We start from the raw sequence: 19,281 nt of genomic DNA on the forward strand, positions 1-19,281 counted from the left end.
ACACACATTTATTATATATTGCTGAAGTTAAGTTATTTCTAAAACTTTCCGAGGCTATAATTTAAACCTCGAAAGCACATCTCTTCCACAGAAAGGTGACCTGTCAGGAAACAATCCTTGTTTTACCTATTGGCTCTGTTAAGATGATAACATCACTTCAGCTGACAAAGCCTGTGTTTCTGTTTGACAATTGCAATTAATTACTGAAATGCAATTGAGATGGGGCCAGCCAGCCAGATCTGCTTTCCAGAAAGATATAAAACGGGAGGAAAGAGGGAAAGGGAAAAAAGTGAAAGAGGTTTGCATTTTGGGCATCTGCACCGGTGTTGTTTTAAACGTTATGGCTGGCAAGAAAGCTGGACTATTAATTTATTTCACCTGCACTTAACTTTCTCTCGCTCTCTTCTTCCTTTCTGTCACTACCGGCAGACGGTGGGAGAGGAGGGAGACGAACATCTCACAAAACATAAGCTCCAATCTGTTGCGAAGGAGGTGCAGATCAGGAAGGGCACCACTGTGCAAGGCACGAAAACTCTCAGGGCACCAACTGTCACGCAGACACTGAGGCTCCAATGCAAATCAGCCCGGTGCTCGCTCGGCCAAGGGGGACAGAAAGTTATGGAGGTGGGAAACATCCTGCCTTTACTAGAAAGCCAAAACGCCAGCATCATCTTTTTTAACTGTTCCCTATTCATTTTGCTCTGACCTGAACATACCCAAAGTTGGATTCCAGCCACGCAAAAGGGTTTCAGGGTGATTTTGAGAGATTCCAGGGGATCTCAAAGCCCCTTAGTCAATTTCGCTATCCTGTCTCACCTCTGAGCGTTCCTCCAACGCTGAGTCCCAGAGCCCCGCCAGAGCCTGGGTTAGGAAACACCCCGCAGGCATCAGGGCTGGGGATTCCCAGGCTCGGAGCTGGGCAGATTCAGAAAGCACCTCCTTGGATGAGCCTAAGGCGCAACAGGACAGGGTGACATCTCCTTCCCTCGCCCTGACATAAAGTGATCTTTAGCTAGCTGGAGTGCAGCCCTCTCCTCGGCCGCTCCACCTGAGCAACACTGCCAGGGTCTGCAGAGCCTTCGCGGGGCTAAGGGCTCTCGGGACGGAGTCTGGATTTCGAAGGGCGTGGAAAGCGGCGGCTATCCCCGCTGTCTCCCCAAAGCGTCTCTCCCATCCCGCCGAGCCCAGGGTCCTACCTGTACCACTCCAGCCCCTTTTCGTAGTTCCTGTCGAAGAAGTGCGGCTCTACGCCCACCGCCCTCACGTCCGGGTGTACTCGGATCGCCTCCAGCAGCGCGCGGGTCCCTCCTTTCTTGACCCCGATGATAAGTGCCTGTGGCAGCTTCTTCTCCCCATAATCTGGGGTGCTGACGGCGCCGCCCCTCTCGATGCTCCCGTTGGCCGCTCTCCGGCCTGCGAGCTCCTCGTCGGTGGTGCTGGACTCCTGCGCTTCCCTCTCCAGCAGTGCGCTCTGCGCCGTGATCATCTCGCTGGGGGCCAGCGGGGTCCGGAGCCAGGCGTCCCGGGCGCCTCCGCCGCCGCTCGCCAGCCCCCAGCCGTCGGCCCCGGGGGCAGCTGGCTGCTCAGGGGGCTCGGGCGGCTCCCCGCGGCTCGCGTTGTCCAGCGGCGGCGGCGCAGGCGGCTGCGAGGGGGCGCCGAGGCGCACGGGGAGAGGCGGCAGAGAGGGTGGCGGCGGGCTCGGCGGGGGCTCGGCGGCGGTGACCGAAGGCTCCTGCAGCGCCAGGGGGAATTGCAGGGAGCCCGAGCCGCCCAGGAGGCTATAGCACAGGTAGGTGACAGACAGGGACAAGGTGCACATAAAAAGCAGCTTGCGCGCCGGCGGCCCCTTAGCAGAGGCGCCGGGCGGCGGCGGCGCGGCAAGAGGTGGAGGCGGAGGCGGAGGCGGAGGAGGTGCGGGCCACCGGGCCATCGCGGCTCCCGGCTCGCGGCGGCGGCGGCGGCGGCAGCCCCCGGCGCTGCCCGGACATGGTTTCAGCCGCCGCCCCCGCCGCCGCCGCCGCCGCTGCCCAGCCGCCCCGGCTGCATGAAGCGACGCCGCTGCACCCCCGGCCCTGGCCGCTGTCCCGCTGCGCCAGGAGGGAGCCCGGCCGCATGGCCCCCCTCCCCACTCTGCTCGCGGAGTCCGGGTGGCCCCCCACGTCCCCCCCCTCAGCCTCTGGTAAGGGGACCGAGGGGGGCGCGCGGACCCGCCGGCTGCACCTGCTCCGTCTGCAGCGCCCCCGCTTCCCCGGCTCCGCCGCGGCTCCTGCCTCTGCCTCTGCCGCCGCCGCCGCGCGCTGTTGCAGCCCTGAGTTCCTTCCCCGCTGCTAACTTTCTGCCGGGAGAGAGGAGAGGCGCGGAGGGGAGGAGGAGGGGGCCGGGCGCGCGCTTGGCGCCGCCGAGGGAAGGGGGTGCGCCTCGCGCGCGCCTGCGAAGGGGGGCGCGGGAGCGGAGGCGTGCGCCAGGGCTGGGGCACCCGGGAGAGCGGAGATTGTGCCCCCCCCGCACCCAACATACACGCAGTTGGGGTGTACCCCATCTGACCTCGCGTGCCTCCCTTCCCTTGGGAGCTTGGGACGCCGTATTCTCCCTTCCTCTCCCCAATACTTTCAGGGACTAGAGCCCAAGGCCAGCCGCCGCCGGTGCCTCGCACGGGGGCACAGCGGGTAGCAAGCTGGAGCTTCCGCTTTTCCCCTGAGACTCCAGGCAAACTCAGCCCATCCCTGGCCCTCCCTTCTCTCACCCCGGATTTTCTCCTGCCTTTGCTCCAGGAGTGATTCCTTCAACACAACAGCTTTCCCATCCCAACTTCCATCTTTCCAGCCTGCCCATCTTATCCTGAAGCTCCTGATGGGTGGAGCTTTGCTACAGACCCCCAGATTTCCCAGCCCCAGGGCTTTCCCTTCTGTCCCACCAGCGGGGGGCTGTACTTTCTGCTCCAAGAGATGAGGCTCTTCCTTGACACCTTTAACCACAGGTGCACACACCTGAGCTCCTTGGGGGGGCATGGCCACTAAAGGAGTTAAGGTTTCCGTGGGACTGAAAGAGAATAGGACCGTGGCTTTCAATGCCTAATAAGCAGAGACCAGCTGGGCTGCGGGGTGTCTGTGCATCGCCTCTCTGAATTTTTTTTAAAGTGTATTTTCTTTGCGGAGGGATTTCCACCCCTCACCTCCCTCTGCCGGGTGGAGGGGAAATGGTAAACATCAAAAGGCTTTGGAAGACTGAAAACTAGACTCGCATCCTGTTGCTTTTTGCTCGGAGAAATAAGGGGAAATGGGAGGCTGGACTGGGAGCAAGAGGCAGCGCAGTGCACTGAGGCACTCCAGCGTACTTTGCTTTCTGGGACAGGGGCTGGCCCTGCACACAGCTGGGCCAGGCTCCCCCCAGGCCTCCCCAGTGAGACCCATTTACCCTGCTAGCCACAGCTGGGTGCCTGGCTGGGGCTGCGTTCCCCTTGCCTGCTGCTGTGGCTGGCATCTCCAGTTCTGTTTGATCACATAATAGGAAAACCAGTTGAAAGAAAATGTATATAATGTCTAAATATTAACGAGATACCTAGTGCCAAAGAGCAAAAAAAAAAAAAATGTTAATCAAATAAGATGAAGAACACGGACTTTTCCCTGAGTGAACAAAAGCTCACTGCTGCTCTCAGCTGGACATGAATTTCCTTCACTGCAGCTTTAGTTCAGATAAAGATTATTCCTTTATAATATATTTTTTATGGTACACTGGAGACCTCTGAAATGCAGAGTCTGGTGTCCTGTAAATCATTCTGTGTAACTAGGGATGCTTTTTCAAACACCACACAACTGCATTACCGTAATGTCAATGGGAAGGGGCCAACTGGAGCTGAGAGAAGCACAGGCTCTGCCCAGCCCTCCTTGTGCTCCAAGCCCAGCTCCAGGAAGCTGCAGCGACTCATCTCCCTGTCCAAGCCCAGGCACCAGGGTGCCCAGCTTGTGGCCCAAGCTTTCTTGCAGTTCATGCCTACCACCCAAACTTTCTATCCACCCTCTCAGCTTCCAAACGAACCTGCTCTGTACCCAGTTTTACTAAAGATGTGCTCTCAAATTTGGAAAGATTTTGATAAAATGGTACTAAAATCTAAACCAGAGGTAGTGAAGGGAGAGCTAAAGGTGGCCAGCACAGTGATATTAAGACATTTAAACTGCGTGCAATAGTTTAAAATTGGAGGGCTTTTCCCTAAGGTAAAAATGTGGATAGGAAGTTTCTATCGAAACTTCAGCAGATCCAGAACTTTGGGCTCCTCAGCCAGAGCTGAGAAGCTGCTGCCCCTGTAGATGGAATGCGTGTGCCGTATTTTTCATGGTGCCCGTCCAGACTGCCCCCACACATTTAAGTCACTTGCCTAGACACAGCTAGTAAGAAAACTTCTCAGTATCTCTTTTGCCTCTGATCCTCAAATAGTCATGCTTTATAATAAGAAACTCTCCAAAGAATGGAGCCCCATTGGTAAAATGTCAGGCCCCACAAGTGCTAAGGAGGGGGTGGGTTTTTTTGAAGAGAAGCTTTGTAGATTTCACACATAGGCAGTCGCCTATTTTTTTTTTTTTTTTTTCTACTTTTGAGCTAGGCTTTTTCTAGGAGCAAGTCCTTGAGAAACCTACAATGAAAATTGGGAGCTACCTACATAGGGCCAACTCCAACGTCATTCGGCCATTCACGATGGCTCTGAAGACTAAATAGAATATAATTTTCCATTTCCACTGCCAACGCCCACTCTCATTCAGGCCTTTTTGGGTTTTTTACAAGATTCCTCCAACTGGTCTCCAGGCCTCCGTGTGTTTCATTTCTATTCATCATAGACAATAATAGCAAATCGATCTTTCTGAAGGAATGTTCCTTAGCTCCAATAATGCCCTCCCTGACTCAAGAAACCTTTATCTCACTGCCTAACTAATAAACTCCAACCTCTTTACCTTGTTACACAAGGTCCTCTCCCACGTTTCAGGCATCTGATAGTCCTGCCAACCAAACAGCACATCTTACCCAAACATACACATTGCATTCTTCTATTCTACCTCTGTATTATCAGATGATAGAGTTCAAACAAAACTGTCATTTGCTAGCCAAATGGCTTTTGGACAGGTCGTTTTGTTTCCCTGAACCTCAATTTCTGCATATATAAATTTTGGATATATAAATTACAAATGGTTTTCATAAAGAATTAAATAGAATTAGCTAGCATATCCAAAAATACCTGGCTCCCTGCCTGACGTGGGGCAGCTACCAGTAATTATTTGGATCTAAATATTGGTTCATGCCATGCCCTGCTTTTCCTATTAAAATGTTATTCTTGAAAAATATGCATATACCCTTTCTCAAAACAAGCCCAATGTAAAAGCTGAAGTTCACTTTCCTAAGCTGCTCAGTTCATAGCATTGACAATGCCAAGTCTAATGCCTTCTTAGAGTATTGGTTAACTAATAGATACTAACTCTGGCTAACTTCAGTTTGGGGTTTTTTTGTTTTGTTTTGTAAAGAAAATTACTAGACAGATTTATGGTAACACAAATAACTGGAGGGAATTTTTAAAAATCAACAAACAAAAAGTAAAAATAGGCTTTGGAAAGGAAAGTAGAGTGTATGGTGGTCATTACTGACATTAACCAAGTATTGTCCAATCTCTTTGTGGGCACCTGGTAGGGATACACTTTCTTGGTTCCTTTAAATTAGGTATGATTCTGTGACACTTTGACTGAAGAAACAGGAGCAGAAATGAGGTTTGTCTCTTCCGGACAGAAGCTTTGAGAAACAGTGGGAGATTTGCCACAATCTGCTTTCCCTTCCTGGCAAATTGCAGAGGAAACGGGTTGAGTCTGTCTTAGCCTCCATCTACTCAATCCTGCACATTGAGTAAGGATAACATAAATCCAGCCCCTCAGGACAGGTACATGATCAAGGAACAAACCTATGTTTCAGTCAGCTCCTGAGACTTGGGGCTTCATTGTTACCATAATACAACCTAGACTATCTGATTGATTAATACTATTAATTTTTTTGGGGGGTTGTTGACCAAGATGACTTCATTTCTCCAATAATAGAGTTCCATTACAAAAAGGTAGATAACTAACAGATTAGAAACCTTACCAGTTTAAAAAAAAAGTTTTCTTAACAGTGAGAACAGAACCCTTGTCTCATATATAATAACTCTATTTCCCCATATTTTCCTGTCAGTAAAAAAAGTTTATAGAAATCTGGAAAGAAACCAGGGAAGCCTCCAGGTAAAACCAAGATTGTGACAAAGAGGAATATTATACACTTGTAAAAGAAACAAAAGATTTAAAATACAATAATAATGGTATGAACATATAAGAAAAGGAGCTTATGTGGGAAATAAGGAATTATAATACTTAGAGTAAAAAGAACTACACAACAAAATCTGGTGGATAGAATTAAGCAATACTTACAAGAAAGATTATAGATTCAAATATATTCATCCTAAAAGAATAAAAATTTAAAACAAATGAGCTACATGTTCAACTCAAGAATCTGGAAAAAGAACAAGAGAGAAAGTAAGGAAATAATAAAGATAAGAACCAAACATTGGTTTATATTTATTTGCTGTTTATTTATTGCTATGGACTAAATCGCACTCCCAAAATTCATATGTTGAAGCTCAAACACCGAGTGTGACTGTGTCTGGAGATACGGTCTTTAGGAGGTAATTAAGATTAAATGAACTATGATCTTATAAGAAGAGGAAGAGATCTCCTCCTCCCCTTCTCTCTCTCTCTCTCTCTCTTCCTCTCTCTCGCTCTCTCTCTCTATATATACACACACATACATGAAGACACAGTAAGAAGGCGGCTATCTGTAAGCCAGGAAGAGAGCCTTCACCAGAACTGGACCATGTTGGCCACCTGATCTTGGACTTCCAGTCTCCAAAACTCTGAGACAATAAATTTCTATTGTTTAAGCTACCCAATCTATTATATTTTGTTATGACACCTTGAGCTAAGACATTTATCTTTCATGATTTATGTTTATATTCATGTTTATTGTATTTTTCTCTTGCTTAGTTACCATTTCTTACTGATTCATAAAGGCCAAAAACTGATTAGAGATATCAGGTTTTTTTCCTCTATCATACATCTTCCAATTATTGAGTTACCAATTTGCCTCTATCAGTAAACTTTTTTTAGTGTTTCTGATGATATACATTTTTGTCATTATTATGCAGCCAATCTCTCAATTATGTCTTTTGTGGATTTTACCTTTGGTGGAAAAAGGTATCCCCCAAAGTATGTAAATATTCATCTATACTTTCTTCTAGTACATTTTTTATTTGTTTTCTACACATGAATGTTTGAACTATCTAAAATTCATTTTGGTATATAGATTTACATAGGTATCTAACTTTTCCTACCACTAGTTATTTCCTAACAGCTTGAAATTCCAATATTATAATAAACCCATCATGTTGGAATTTTCCCATCCAGAAATATAAAAAGCAAATCTCCATTCATTAAAATCTTCTATAGCTCTTCTTTGACTTTTGTAATTTTACTGACATAAACCCTCCACAAAACCATGTCCAGATTAGTATTTTGACATCTAATTCTGCTTTGTTCAATTTTATAAAATCTCTTGCTGTCTTTTTGTTTCATTCATTTATTCATTCTTTCAGCTGTAATTTTTAAGTGAGCAGCATATTCTGGGCACTGGATTAGACATGGAGGATAAAGTAGTGAGACAGATAGCAAGATCCCTATCCTCATAAAGGCAGAAGCAAACAAGTTTAATAAAATGAGACAAGTAGTAAAGGAGAGAGAATACAGAGTGCCATGGGAGCACATTGTTGGAGCACATAACATAGAGTACAGGCATGGAGAACCCTTCACAGAAGAAGGGACATTTAAGTCCATATACACTATGAAGGAAAAATTGGATTAGGCTGGGTAAAGAAAGGAGATTACAGCATGTCACCCACTTCATTCATTAGGAATACACTTAGCAACCTAACTTGAAGGTATTTACTTAAGAGAAAATGGGTATTTGCCAAAAATGTACAGAAAACACTATGATGAAACATGATGAAATATTAAAACTGAACTCTTTAAAGGCAGAAATGATACAAGTGTGCCTTCCATTGCAGCTTCTGTTCAGCATTATACTGGCATTCATCGTTAATGGCATAAAATAAGAAAAAATAATAAGGACATAAGAGTTGAGAAGAAAGAAAAAAGCTATTATTTGCAAACCACATATTTGTTGGCAAAAGAAAATCTATGAAAATCTACCAACAAAACAGTTTGGCAAGGTTGCTGGATAAAATTCAAAATACAAAGAGGGATAGCACTTCTGTATATAACCAGGATACAACTTTAAAGTATAACTTTAAAGGAAGATCTTACTCAGAACTACAATAAATTCCAGTAAGTACTTAGAAATAAACTTCACAAAAGGCAAGGAAACCTTTGTAGATAGAATTATACAGCAACATTTTGGAAAGGCATTGTGTCAGTTTCCTGTGGCTGCCATAACAAAGTACCACAAACTGCTTAAAATGACAGAAATTTATTTTCTCATGGTTGTAAACGCTATAAGTCTGAAATTAAAGTGTCAGCAAGCCCATGCCCTCTCTGAGACTTCCTTGCCTCTTCCTAGCTTCTAGTGATGGTCATCAATCTGGGGTATTCCTTGGCTTGGAGCTGCCTCTGTCATCACATGGCACTTTCCCCTTGTCAGGACACCAGTCATACTGGGCGGGGTCCTGCCCTAACAACCTCATTCTAACTTGATTACATCTACAGTGACCCTATTTCCAAATAAGGACCCAATCACAGTTACTCGGTCAGGCCTAGGACTTCAACATATCTTTTTGGGAAGACACAATTCAACCCACAACAGATATAAAAACATACAAATAAATAAATGAAATGTACACATTTATGCATTTATCATACTTATGAAGTGAATATTAAATTATCACCATTAATCAATCAATTACAAATAATTTCAAGCAAAATACCAACAGGATTGTGTGTAGGTATGAAGTGTGTATAATATGATAAGTCAATTCTAAATTTCACATGGAAATGAGGAAGCAAAGTAATACTAATCCCCCGTTGAGAAAAGAAAATGTTCAATCAGAAAAATATGTCTCCCTTTAAGAAGGGAAAGTGGTTTTAATTAAACATTAAAGTAAATTTCTTAACCCCAAAATACGTTATTTATTCAGATGGTATGATATAAATCTATATTCTGATTAAAAAAAAGCTAAATTTACAACTTCATGAACTAATCAAGGAGCTCAGGTTCATTGATATTAACCTAAAATGAAGATCCCAAGTAAGAATATTTCAAGAAGGAATAAATGTAACTATATACTCTGATCTCCATTATAAATGAGAAAAGGATGGGCTATTTAATAAATCATTGGTTGTCCATAAACAAAAAGAGAAAACAAGTTTCCTCGTGCCACCGTACACAAAAGAAAGTCTAGACAGATTAAAGACCTAAGTGTAAAAAGAAAAACTTTTTAAATTTTACAACAAAATCATAGGATATTATTTCTGCAACATCCAGGTAGAAAATAATGTCGTAAACATAATACAAAAAGCATATATCATAGAGTAAAAGATTGACAAATTTGCCTATATTTCAAATTCCTTTTAATCAAAGGATGGCATGAACAGAATGAAAAGACAAAGTGGCCTGAAAGAATATATATCAGAAACTTCAACAAAATAACTTGAAAATCACTAGAAAAAAATGAAAAAGATATAAACAGGCAATCCGAAAAAGAGAAAATCTGGATGGCAAATAATCATAAGAGATTATATTCAACCTCACTATTAATCAGAATAGTGAAAATTAAAACACATACATAATATTGCATGTCATGCTCATTACAAGGACAAAAATTAATGTCTTATAGTTTCAAATTTTAACAAGGATGTAGGAGATAATGATAGTACGTATCACTTGTAGGAATGTACAACTACATGGGAGAAAAATACCAGTAACAGTATCACTTAAAAGTAAAGACGTGTCATCATATGACCAAATACCACTTCCCGGTGTTCACAGTGAAAAATGCTCATTTATAAACACAAGACATACACAGAGTGTTGTTTTGCATAGCATAGGAAAGCAAAGAACTAAACTGCTCCATCAATATGGAAATGGATTCCTGCGCTTTATTCATGCACGGGAATAGTACACTGCAGTTAAAGAAAACGAACGATAATAGTTCTACATATACTAACATACGTACAGCTCAGAAAGCTACTGTTGACTAATGAGTCATTCAAAGAAGAATATGTACAGTATTCTGCCATTTATGTAAATTTTTTAAATTCATAAAAATACAATATTTTGTTAATGGTGATACACATAGGTATTCTTGGAATGTTTCATATTAATTTCAAGATATTGATACCTATGGTGAAGGAGAGTAGGATAGAAAGGTGAACTTTGGGTGTAACTGCAACACTTTACTCCTTCAAAACAGACATCCATTATGTGCTGAATTATGTCCCCCCAAAATTCTTATGTTGAAGTCCCCTAATCCCTAGCACCTCAGAATGTGACGATATTTGGAGATTGGGCCTTTCAAAAGATAATTAAGATAAAATGAGGTCATATGTGTTGGGCCCTAATCCAGTATGACCAGTGTCCTTATAAGAAGAGGCCACGAGGACATAGACACACAAGGAGGGAAGAGGATGTCAAGACACAGAGACAAGACAGCCATCTACAAGCCAACAAGAGAGGCCTCGGAAGAAACCAACCCTGCCATCACCTGATGTCATAATTTTAGCCTCCGGAACTGTGAGAATATACATTTCTGTTGTTTAAGCCACCCACCCAGTCTATGGTATTTTGTTAGGGCAGCCCTAGTAAGCTAATACAACATTCAAAGCAAATATGGCAAAATTTAACCTCCGTTTATTCTGGGTATTGGGACCATAAGTATAGGTTATATTATATGCTTTGTATAATATATTTGAAATGTTTCTATGTTAGTTAAGAAAATAATAAGCAGATCATCCAAAAAGAATGACTCAAATGTAATAGAAATTTATCTTTGATCCCCTTATAGGCTGAGGTGGATACTGCCATTTGGCAGATGGCTATCCTCCAGAGAATGAGTCGGCTACCCAGAACCTTCCATCTCCTGGCTGTGCCACCCCAGAGAGCTTTATCATTGCCTGCAACCATCCTGCACAAAAAAAAGTGGACGCATAGAGAAGACATATCTGCTTTTCAAAAGTTCCATTCCGGAAACAGTACACATCATTTCCACTCCGGTTCCATTGTCTGAAACTAAGTCCCCTACCACACCCCATCGCAAGTGGAGAAAAACATGGATTTGGAAGAATAGCTAGTAGTCTGCCGCACAGTATCCTAACTAAGAATTTCAAACAATGAAATGTAAATGCCATAAATAAAAGAATATTAATTCCTCCTGTATTAGTCAGGGTTCTCCAGAGAATCAGAACCAATGGGATATACATAAAGAAATTTATTATGAAGAAGTGGCTCACATGACTATAAAGGCTGGCAAGCCCCAAGATCTGCCATCAGAAAGCGGGAGATCAAGAAAGGAAATGCTGTTGTTCCAATCTGAGTCTCAAGGCCTGGAAACCAGGAGAGCTAATGTTTCAATTCCAGTTGGAAGACAGGGAAAATTCCCCCTTACTCAAAATAATGTGAGGTTTGTTTTATCCAGGCCTCCAACAGATTAGATGAGACCCACTCACCCTAAGGAGGGTATTCTGCTTAACTCAGTATACCAATTCAAATGTTACCCTCATCCAGAAACATCCTCACTGACGCACCCGGAATAACGTTTAACCATATATGTAGGCACCTCGTGGCCCAGTCAAGTTGACATGTAAAATTACCCATCGACCTCCCATATAAAATAAATTATCCAGCTTTTACTCTCAGCTCCTTGCAACCTTTCCCTCACCTAATCTTTGGTATACACTTTGGAATTCTAGACTTACTGTTGCTGAATCAATATTTTAACATGATACATCTTCTTTACCAGAAAGAGCTTCTTTTATATTTGTGTGTGTTTTCAACCCATATTTATATAAACACTTATTCTTAATGCACGCTATGTTAAACTCCTTCAACTCTTCGTTCCAGTCCTTCTACACTCCCTTGGGGTATTTTGATTTGACTCAGTTTTCTGGAAGATATATTTCCACAGGATTAGGGCTTCTAACTGGGGCCAGAACTTGGCAAGGCCCCCGATTAAATAGTGTGCTTTTACATAAAAGACAAGAGTTGGTTGTTTTTCTGGACACAAAGGACTCTCAAACAATGATTAGATCAAAGCAAGCAAACAAACCAAAAACATTTTTCACAAGGGAATTAAAACGTGCAGAAATGCAATTCTGCCTGCCAATAAAGAACACAATTATAAGATATCTTTCTTTGTTATTATTTTCTGTTTTTGTAATTACAAAATGAAATAGGAATACATACTAGTAAGTCAAACAAAAAATAAATCCAAGAATACAGATGTAATTGGAAGCTCCTCTATTAACAAATATTGAATTTACAAATTCTCCTAGATATAACAAAAGCTACTTTTCAAAGTAAAAGAGCATCAAGTCTGCCACTGACAGACACTATGATTTTTGTTTTATGCTGGTCTTCTTGCAGCCACTCCATCTGCCGTGTATTTGCCATGCTTATGCCTGGTGTCTAGATCTCTTACAAGTATTATTGACACCATCCTATCTGATAAGTGACACACCTGGCAGCACGGATATTGAAAAAGTTACCAAGAAAGAGCACATGAATAAAAAGGAAACAAATGAGAGATTCATAGAAACAAAAGGTGAGAGAATGAAGAACGTGGCATGTGTACCCTGCATGAATTACAGGAGAATGTGAAATATTTTGAAGTGAAAATGAATTGTGTAAGACCAGAAGAGAATCGAGGCTATAAAATCAACTGTAGTCATCAAGAAGTGAAAAAAGCTATTTGACTAAGTGTGTGTATGGGGGGCGGGGGGGACGGAATTTGAGTCTGTGGCAATAGGTTTAACATCAAAGTTAGATGCCCATTCTCTTGGTGTTCATTGATATAGAGGATTTAGGAAGTAAATAGGCTGTAAAGGGCTCTGATTCTGTGTCTCATAGATTACTCCCACTGGTTTCAGGCATATCTGAATCAGCACACCATCAATGTGAGTGGCAAACTAGCACATGTAGACTTCAAATTGCTAAAGAATAATGTATGGCACTGGCAAAGATTATGCAGGAAGAGACAAATACCTGCCTTAACTGATTTCCAAAGAAGACAAAATTTATCTATGTGGGGAAAATAAATCTGCTAGAAAATAGACATGTAAGAAGGAGAAGAATATGCCTGCTTTTCAAGCTTCAAAGAAATTGATTCACATTCCTGTTAGGCAGAAATGCAATGGGGACTAGAAGTTTAAATCTATCTTAGTTAACTTTGGACTTAAAAACATACGGGGACCAGGCACTGTGACTCATGCCTGGTAATCCTAGCACTTTGGGAGGCTGAGACAGGAGTATCACTTGAGGCCAGGAGTTCAAGAGCAGCTTGGGCAACATAGGCAACATAGCAAGACCTTGTCTCTACAAAAAATGAAAAAATTAGCTGGGCATGGTGGTGTGCACCTGTAGTCCCAGCTACTAGGGAGGCTGAGGCAGGAGGATCACTTGAGCCTAGGAGTTGGAGGTTTCAGTGAGCTATGATGACACCACTATACTCTAGCCTGGGCAACAGAGCAAGACCTTGTCTCATGAAAAAAAAAAATATATATATATATATTTTATATATATGAGCTTACAAACTTCCTTTCAGAACCTAATCTATCCCGAAGTATAAACTTGCCCTAAGTAACCACTGTTAATGGTTTTAATGGTTTGATAGGCACTGGTCCATGGTCTGTTAGGAAACAGGCCACACAGCATGAAGTGAGTGGCAGGCAAGTGAGCGAAACTTTATCTGTATTTACAGCCATTCTCCATTGCTTGCATCACTAAATAAGCTCCACCTCCTGTCAGATTAGCGGCAGCATTATATTCCCATAGGAGCAAGAACCCTACAGTAAACTTCGCACAAGAGGGATCTAAGTTGTGGCTCCTTGTGAGAATCTAATGCCTGATGATCTGAGTCGAGCTGAGGCAGTGATGCTAGCACTGGGTAGCGGCTGCAAATACAGATTATCATTAGCAGAGAGGTTTGACTGCACGATAAATGTAATGTGCTTGAATCATCCTGAAACCGTCCCCCTACCCAGGTTCATGGAAAAATTGTATTCCATGAAACCAGTCCCTGGTGCCAAAAAAGTTGGGGACTGCTGCTTTAACCAACATCCCCCCTACTACCCCTGACTACCTCAGACCCTGGTCACCACCATTCTACTCTCTCCTTCTATTAGATCAACTTTTTTAGATTCTACATTTGAGTGAGATCATGCAGTATTTGTCTTTCTGTGCCTGACTAATATTTTCTTGAGGAGTTTTGCAACTGTGTTTGTCAGGGATATTGGCCCGTAGTTTTCCTGTGTGTGTGTGTGTGTGTGTGTGTGTTCTTTTCTGGGTTTAGTATCACAGTAATGCTAGCCTTATAGAATGAATTAGGAAGAATTTCCTCTTCTGCTTTTTGAAATAGTTTGAGTAGAATTGGTATCACTTTTTAAAATATATATATACATATATATATATGTATATATATAAAGTTTTGTAGAATTTGGCAATGAAGCCATCCATTCCTGGGCTTTTCCTTATTGGAAGACTTTTTATTACTGATTCAACCTCATTACTTTCTATTGGTCTATTCAGATTTTCTATTTCTTCCTGGTTCAATCTTGGTAGTTTGTATCTGTCCAGGAATTTATCCATTTTCTTTATGTTTTCCACTTTGTTAATGTATAGTATGGGTTCTTTAAATGTTTCATAGAATTCAGCCATGAAGCCATCGGGTTCTAGGCTTTTCTTTGATGGGAAACTTTATTATTGACTCAATGTTCCTACCTTTGTTAGTCTGTTAGGATTTTCTATTTCTTTACAATTCAGTGTAGCCATATTTGAACTGCCATATAGATATTTGGTTTCTTTTTTTCTTTTGCTGTTTTCAAGATTCTCTTTTGGTCTTTGATTTTTGACATTTGATTATAATATGTCTTGAGGTAGTCTTATTTGGATTGAATCTGTTTGGAGACCTTTGACCTTCCTGTACCTGAATATTTATATCCTTCTCCAGGTTTGAAAAGTTTTCTGCTATTGTTTCTGTAAATAAGCTTTCTATCCCTTTATCTTTTTCTACTCCCACTTGAATATCAGTGACTCATACATTTGCTCTTTTGATGCTGTCCCATAAATCTCATAAGGTTTCTTCATAATTTTTATTATTTTTTCTTTGACTGTATTTTTTTAAAAACTATGTTCACATTCACTGATTCTTTCTTCTGCTTGCTTAATTTAGCTGTTGATGTTCTCTATTGCATTTTTCATTTTGTTCATTGCATTTTGCAGCTCCCAGATTTTTTTATTTTTTATTAAATCATTTCAATCTCTCTATTAAATTTCTCATGGTCACTTACTATATTCCTCATTTTGTTGAATTATTTCTCTGAATTTTCTTGAAGTTTGTTGAGCTTCCTTTAAACAGTTATTTTGAATTCTTTGTTAGGCAGTTCATATATCTCTATTTCCTTAGGGTCAGTCACTGGCACTTTATTTTGCTCTTTTGGTGATAATCATGTTTCCCTGATTGTTCTCGATCCTTGTGGTTCTGCATCAATGTCTGTACATTTGAATAAGTGAAGTAGGCACTTATTCCAGCCTTCACAGACTGGCATTGTTTGGGAAAACCCAGTGGCATGTATGACACTGGGGCACACCACAAACCCAGGGCCAACTACAGCAGATGTGGCACTGAGATGGGCCAAAAGCCCAGGGCAGATGCAGCTGGCACAGCATTTGGGGACATTGAGGGCTGCCTGCCACTGAGAGCCTTCCAGAGCCTGGGGCCTCTAAAGTAGGCCCAGCATGGGTGTGGGCCAGAGATTGAGGCCACCAAACAAGCCCGAAGCCTGAGGCTATAACAGTCTAACCTGGCAAGAGGTTCAGTTCATGGGTACTGACTTGGAATATGGGGCATTGGGGGTCTGCTTTGTGCTGGGATTTACTGTGGGGCTCTGTGTCAGGGTCTAAGGCAAAGTCTTGTGCTCATTTACCTCTTTTTCTCTCAAGCAGCTATTTCTCTCCTCACTATGCTGCCTGGGATTAGGGAAGGGGTGACATGGGTAATGTAAAACTGTGTCCTTTCTACTCTCTTCAGTGCATCTTTTCTTATTATTATTGCTGCAACCAAGTAGCGTGAACTCTCATATAGTTTATTTAGTTCTTGTGAAGATATTTTTGTGTGTGAATAGTTGTTAAAATTGATTTATGCAAGGGGACAATCACTGGAAAGTCCTACTTCACCATTTTTCTCTGCTCCTTCTTTCTTGTTATTTTTTTCTATTCCTAGATATTTTATGGGCAAAGTTCCTAGCCTGAGAGAGCCCACGGTGTCAGTATAGTGAAGGTCAATTTCTTTAATGGGTAATATTATTATAAAGTGACAAATATATTTTTTTCTTTTTCATTTACACAAAATCCTTAACATTCCTTTATTTCCTTACTTCCTTTTTCCTTCATTGACACATCTCTAAGGAGTACCTTCTGTTTTCCATATTCCTAATTCTCCCACAGAAGCAATATTTCTTCAAGGATGACACTTATAGAGTCTTTAACTTCAAGCTGCTTGCCTTTGACCAATGCTGAGAATTACCATTCCCAGACCTATGGTTAGTACTTTAGCTTTTAGTGTTGGATTTTCTCTTTTAGGGATGATTTTGTCTGTGTTTCACCTGATTTTTCTGTGACCTTCTCTTCCTTTTCATAGAGTCGCTTAACTCTTCTGATCCTCCACTCTTCACACTCAAAGGCTTTCAGTAGTGGTAGGAGCTGATTTGGAATTTGGTGTTTATTGATGAAATTATAGTTAATTTGAAGGTTATGGCATTCTCTGTCTTCTTGTAATACTGAAGACTTGGTTACATGTAGCTTGGTTTATTCTCCTTGTTGGTCATATGATTTAAGGGGAGTATTGTGAAGAGATTTGAATTCAAGTCGCTGTAATTATCTTTCCGACCCCAAATGTTCTCCCAAAGTTTTTACAAATACCTATTTTGACAAGGCTTTTCAACATATATTAATGTCAGCATTATCAGTTTTCCCAACGTGATGGTTGAGATGGCATTCCATTGCTAATTTCATTTTTAATTAATAAATCAGAATATCTTTGCAGATTGGTCATCTGTATTTATTTCTCTGAAATTGTTTATTCTCTTCTTTGCTCATTTACTAGTAGGGCTTTGGGAGCTCCTTCTTCACTGTTAATATTAATCACTTGTCTATTTTATGGGTAGCTAATATTTTTTTCTGAGTCTGACTCATCTTTTAACAGCTTTTATAGTATTATTGCTAAGTAGAATGATGTGTTTTCTGAACCATTACACATTAGTGTAAATCTTTTTTTCTTTTTCTCTCTACTCATGAATGAGAGATTGTCTGTCTATGGACTGCTTAGCTCATAAAATTTTGCTTCTCATAGCTATTACTCCATTATATGCTAAAATTGCAGATGAGCAGTCTGATGCCAATATGACTTTTTTCTTTTTCTTCCTAAATACTTATAAAATTATTTATTATTTAAATTTTAAAACTTTCTGAGTGTGTGTTATGGTAGTATTTTTTTCTCATTAATTTGACCTGGAATGTGATGCGCCCTTTTGATGATTGGGGTTTTTCTTAAGTTCTAGAAAAATATTTTTTGACATGTCTTTAAATATTACTTTCCTGTTCACTCTGTTCTCTCCCTCAGATATACCAATCATTCCTTTTTTAAAGATTTTTTATTGATACGTGGTATTTTACATGTTTATGGAATATATGTCGTATCTTGTTACATGATTAGAATGTGTAATGACCAAGTCAAGACATTTAGGGTATGCATCAGCTTGAGTATTTGTCATTTCTATGTGTTGGAAACATTTCAGGTTGTCTCTTCTGGCTACATTGAAATATGCAATACATTGTTGCTAACTATAGTCACCTTACTCTGCTATCAGACATTAGAACTCAAACATTGTATCTAACTGTATGTTTGTACTCATTGACCAAACCCTCTCCATCTCCCCTCCCACCCACACACCCTTCTCAGCTTCTGGTACCTATCATTCTACTCTCTACCTCCATGAGATCAATGTTTTTAGTTCCCACATTTGACTGAGAACATGTGGTATCTGTCTTTTTTTGTCTGGCTTATTTCATTTAACATTATGACCTCTAGTTCATCCATTTTGCTGCAATGAAATGATTTCATTCTTTTTACGGCCAAATAGTATTTCGTTGTGTGTATATATATCACGTTTTCTTTATCCATTCATCCATTGATGGACCCTTAGGTTGATTCCATATCTTTGCTGTTGTGAATAGTGCTGCAATTAAACATACAACATACACCTTTGATATAATGATTTCTTATATTGGCAGTAGCTTTCATCTCTGGAATCTTCTTACTCATTTTTTTTCTTTTTTATTTCAGCATATTATGTGGGTACAAATTTTAAGTTTATGTATATTGCCCTTGCCCCACCCTAGTCAGAGCTTCAAGCATGTCCATCCCCCAGACGGTGCACACTGCACCCATTAGGTGTGTAGATACCCATTCCCTGTTCCCCTCCCCATCTGCCCAACACCCAGTGAATATTATCACTATATGTGCACTTAAGTGTTGATCAGTTAAAACCAATTTGGTGGTGAGTACATGCGGTGCTTGTTTTTCTTGGGATACTTCATTTAGTAAAATAGGTTCCACCTCTATCTAGTATTGGATAGAGTAATCCACTCATGTATTGATGGGCACTTGGGTTGTTTCCACATCTTTGCAATTGTGAACTGTGATGCTGTAAACATTCTAGTGCATATGTCTTTTTTATAGAATATATTTTGTTCTTTTAGGTAGATGCCCAGTAATGGGATTGCTGAATCAAATGGTAGTTCTACTTGTATCTCTTTGAGGTATCTCCATATTGCTTTCCACAGAGGTTGTACTAGTTTGCAGTTCCACCAGCAGTGTATGAGTGTTCCTAGAATCACTCATTATTTTATCTCTTTACCTTCATCCCCTTCATTTTAAGAGAGTTTCTCAAGAATGGCTTCAACATTATTGCTTTATTAATAATTCCCAGTAGTCTAAAT

At 41.2% G+C, this 19,281-nt stretch overlaps 1 protein-coding gene across 1 annotated transcript in view; it reads right to left on the bottom strand.

Annotated features, from left to right (window-relative positions):
• HS3ST4 (heparan sulfate (glucosamine) 3-O-sulfotransferase 4) overlaps nt 1-1,930 on the bottom strand; it is a 387,367-nt gene extending 385,437 nt beyond the window's left edge. Inside the window, exon 1 of the mRNA XM_012644960.1 lies at nt 1,197-1,930. Within this exon, the coding sequence (XP_012500414.1) occupies nt 1,197-1,930 (734 nt within the window). The remainder of the gene's footprint in view (nt 1-1,196) is intronic.
• Nucleotides 1,931-19,281: the final 17,351 nt, after the last annotated feature.

The sequence above is a fragment of the Propithecus coquereli genome, unplaced genomic scaffold (assembly GCF_000956105.1).
Source record: "Propithecus coquereli isolate 6110/MARCELLA unplaced genomic scaffold, Pcoq_1.0 Scaffold223, whole genome shotgun sequence".
Classification (NCBI taxonomy): Eukaryota; Metazoa; Chordata; class Mammalia; order Primates; family Indriidae; genus Propithecus; species Propithecus coquereli.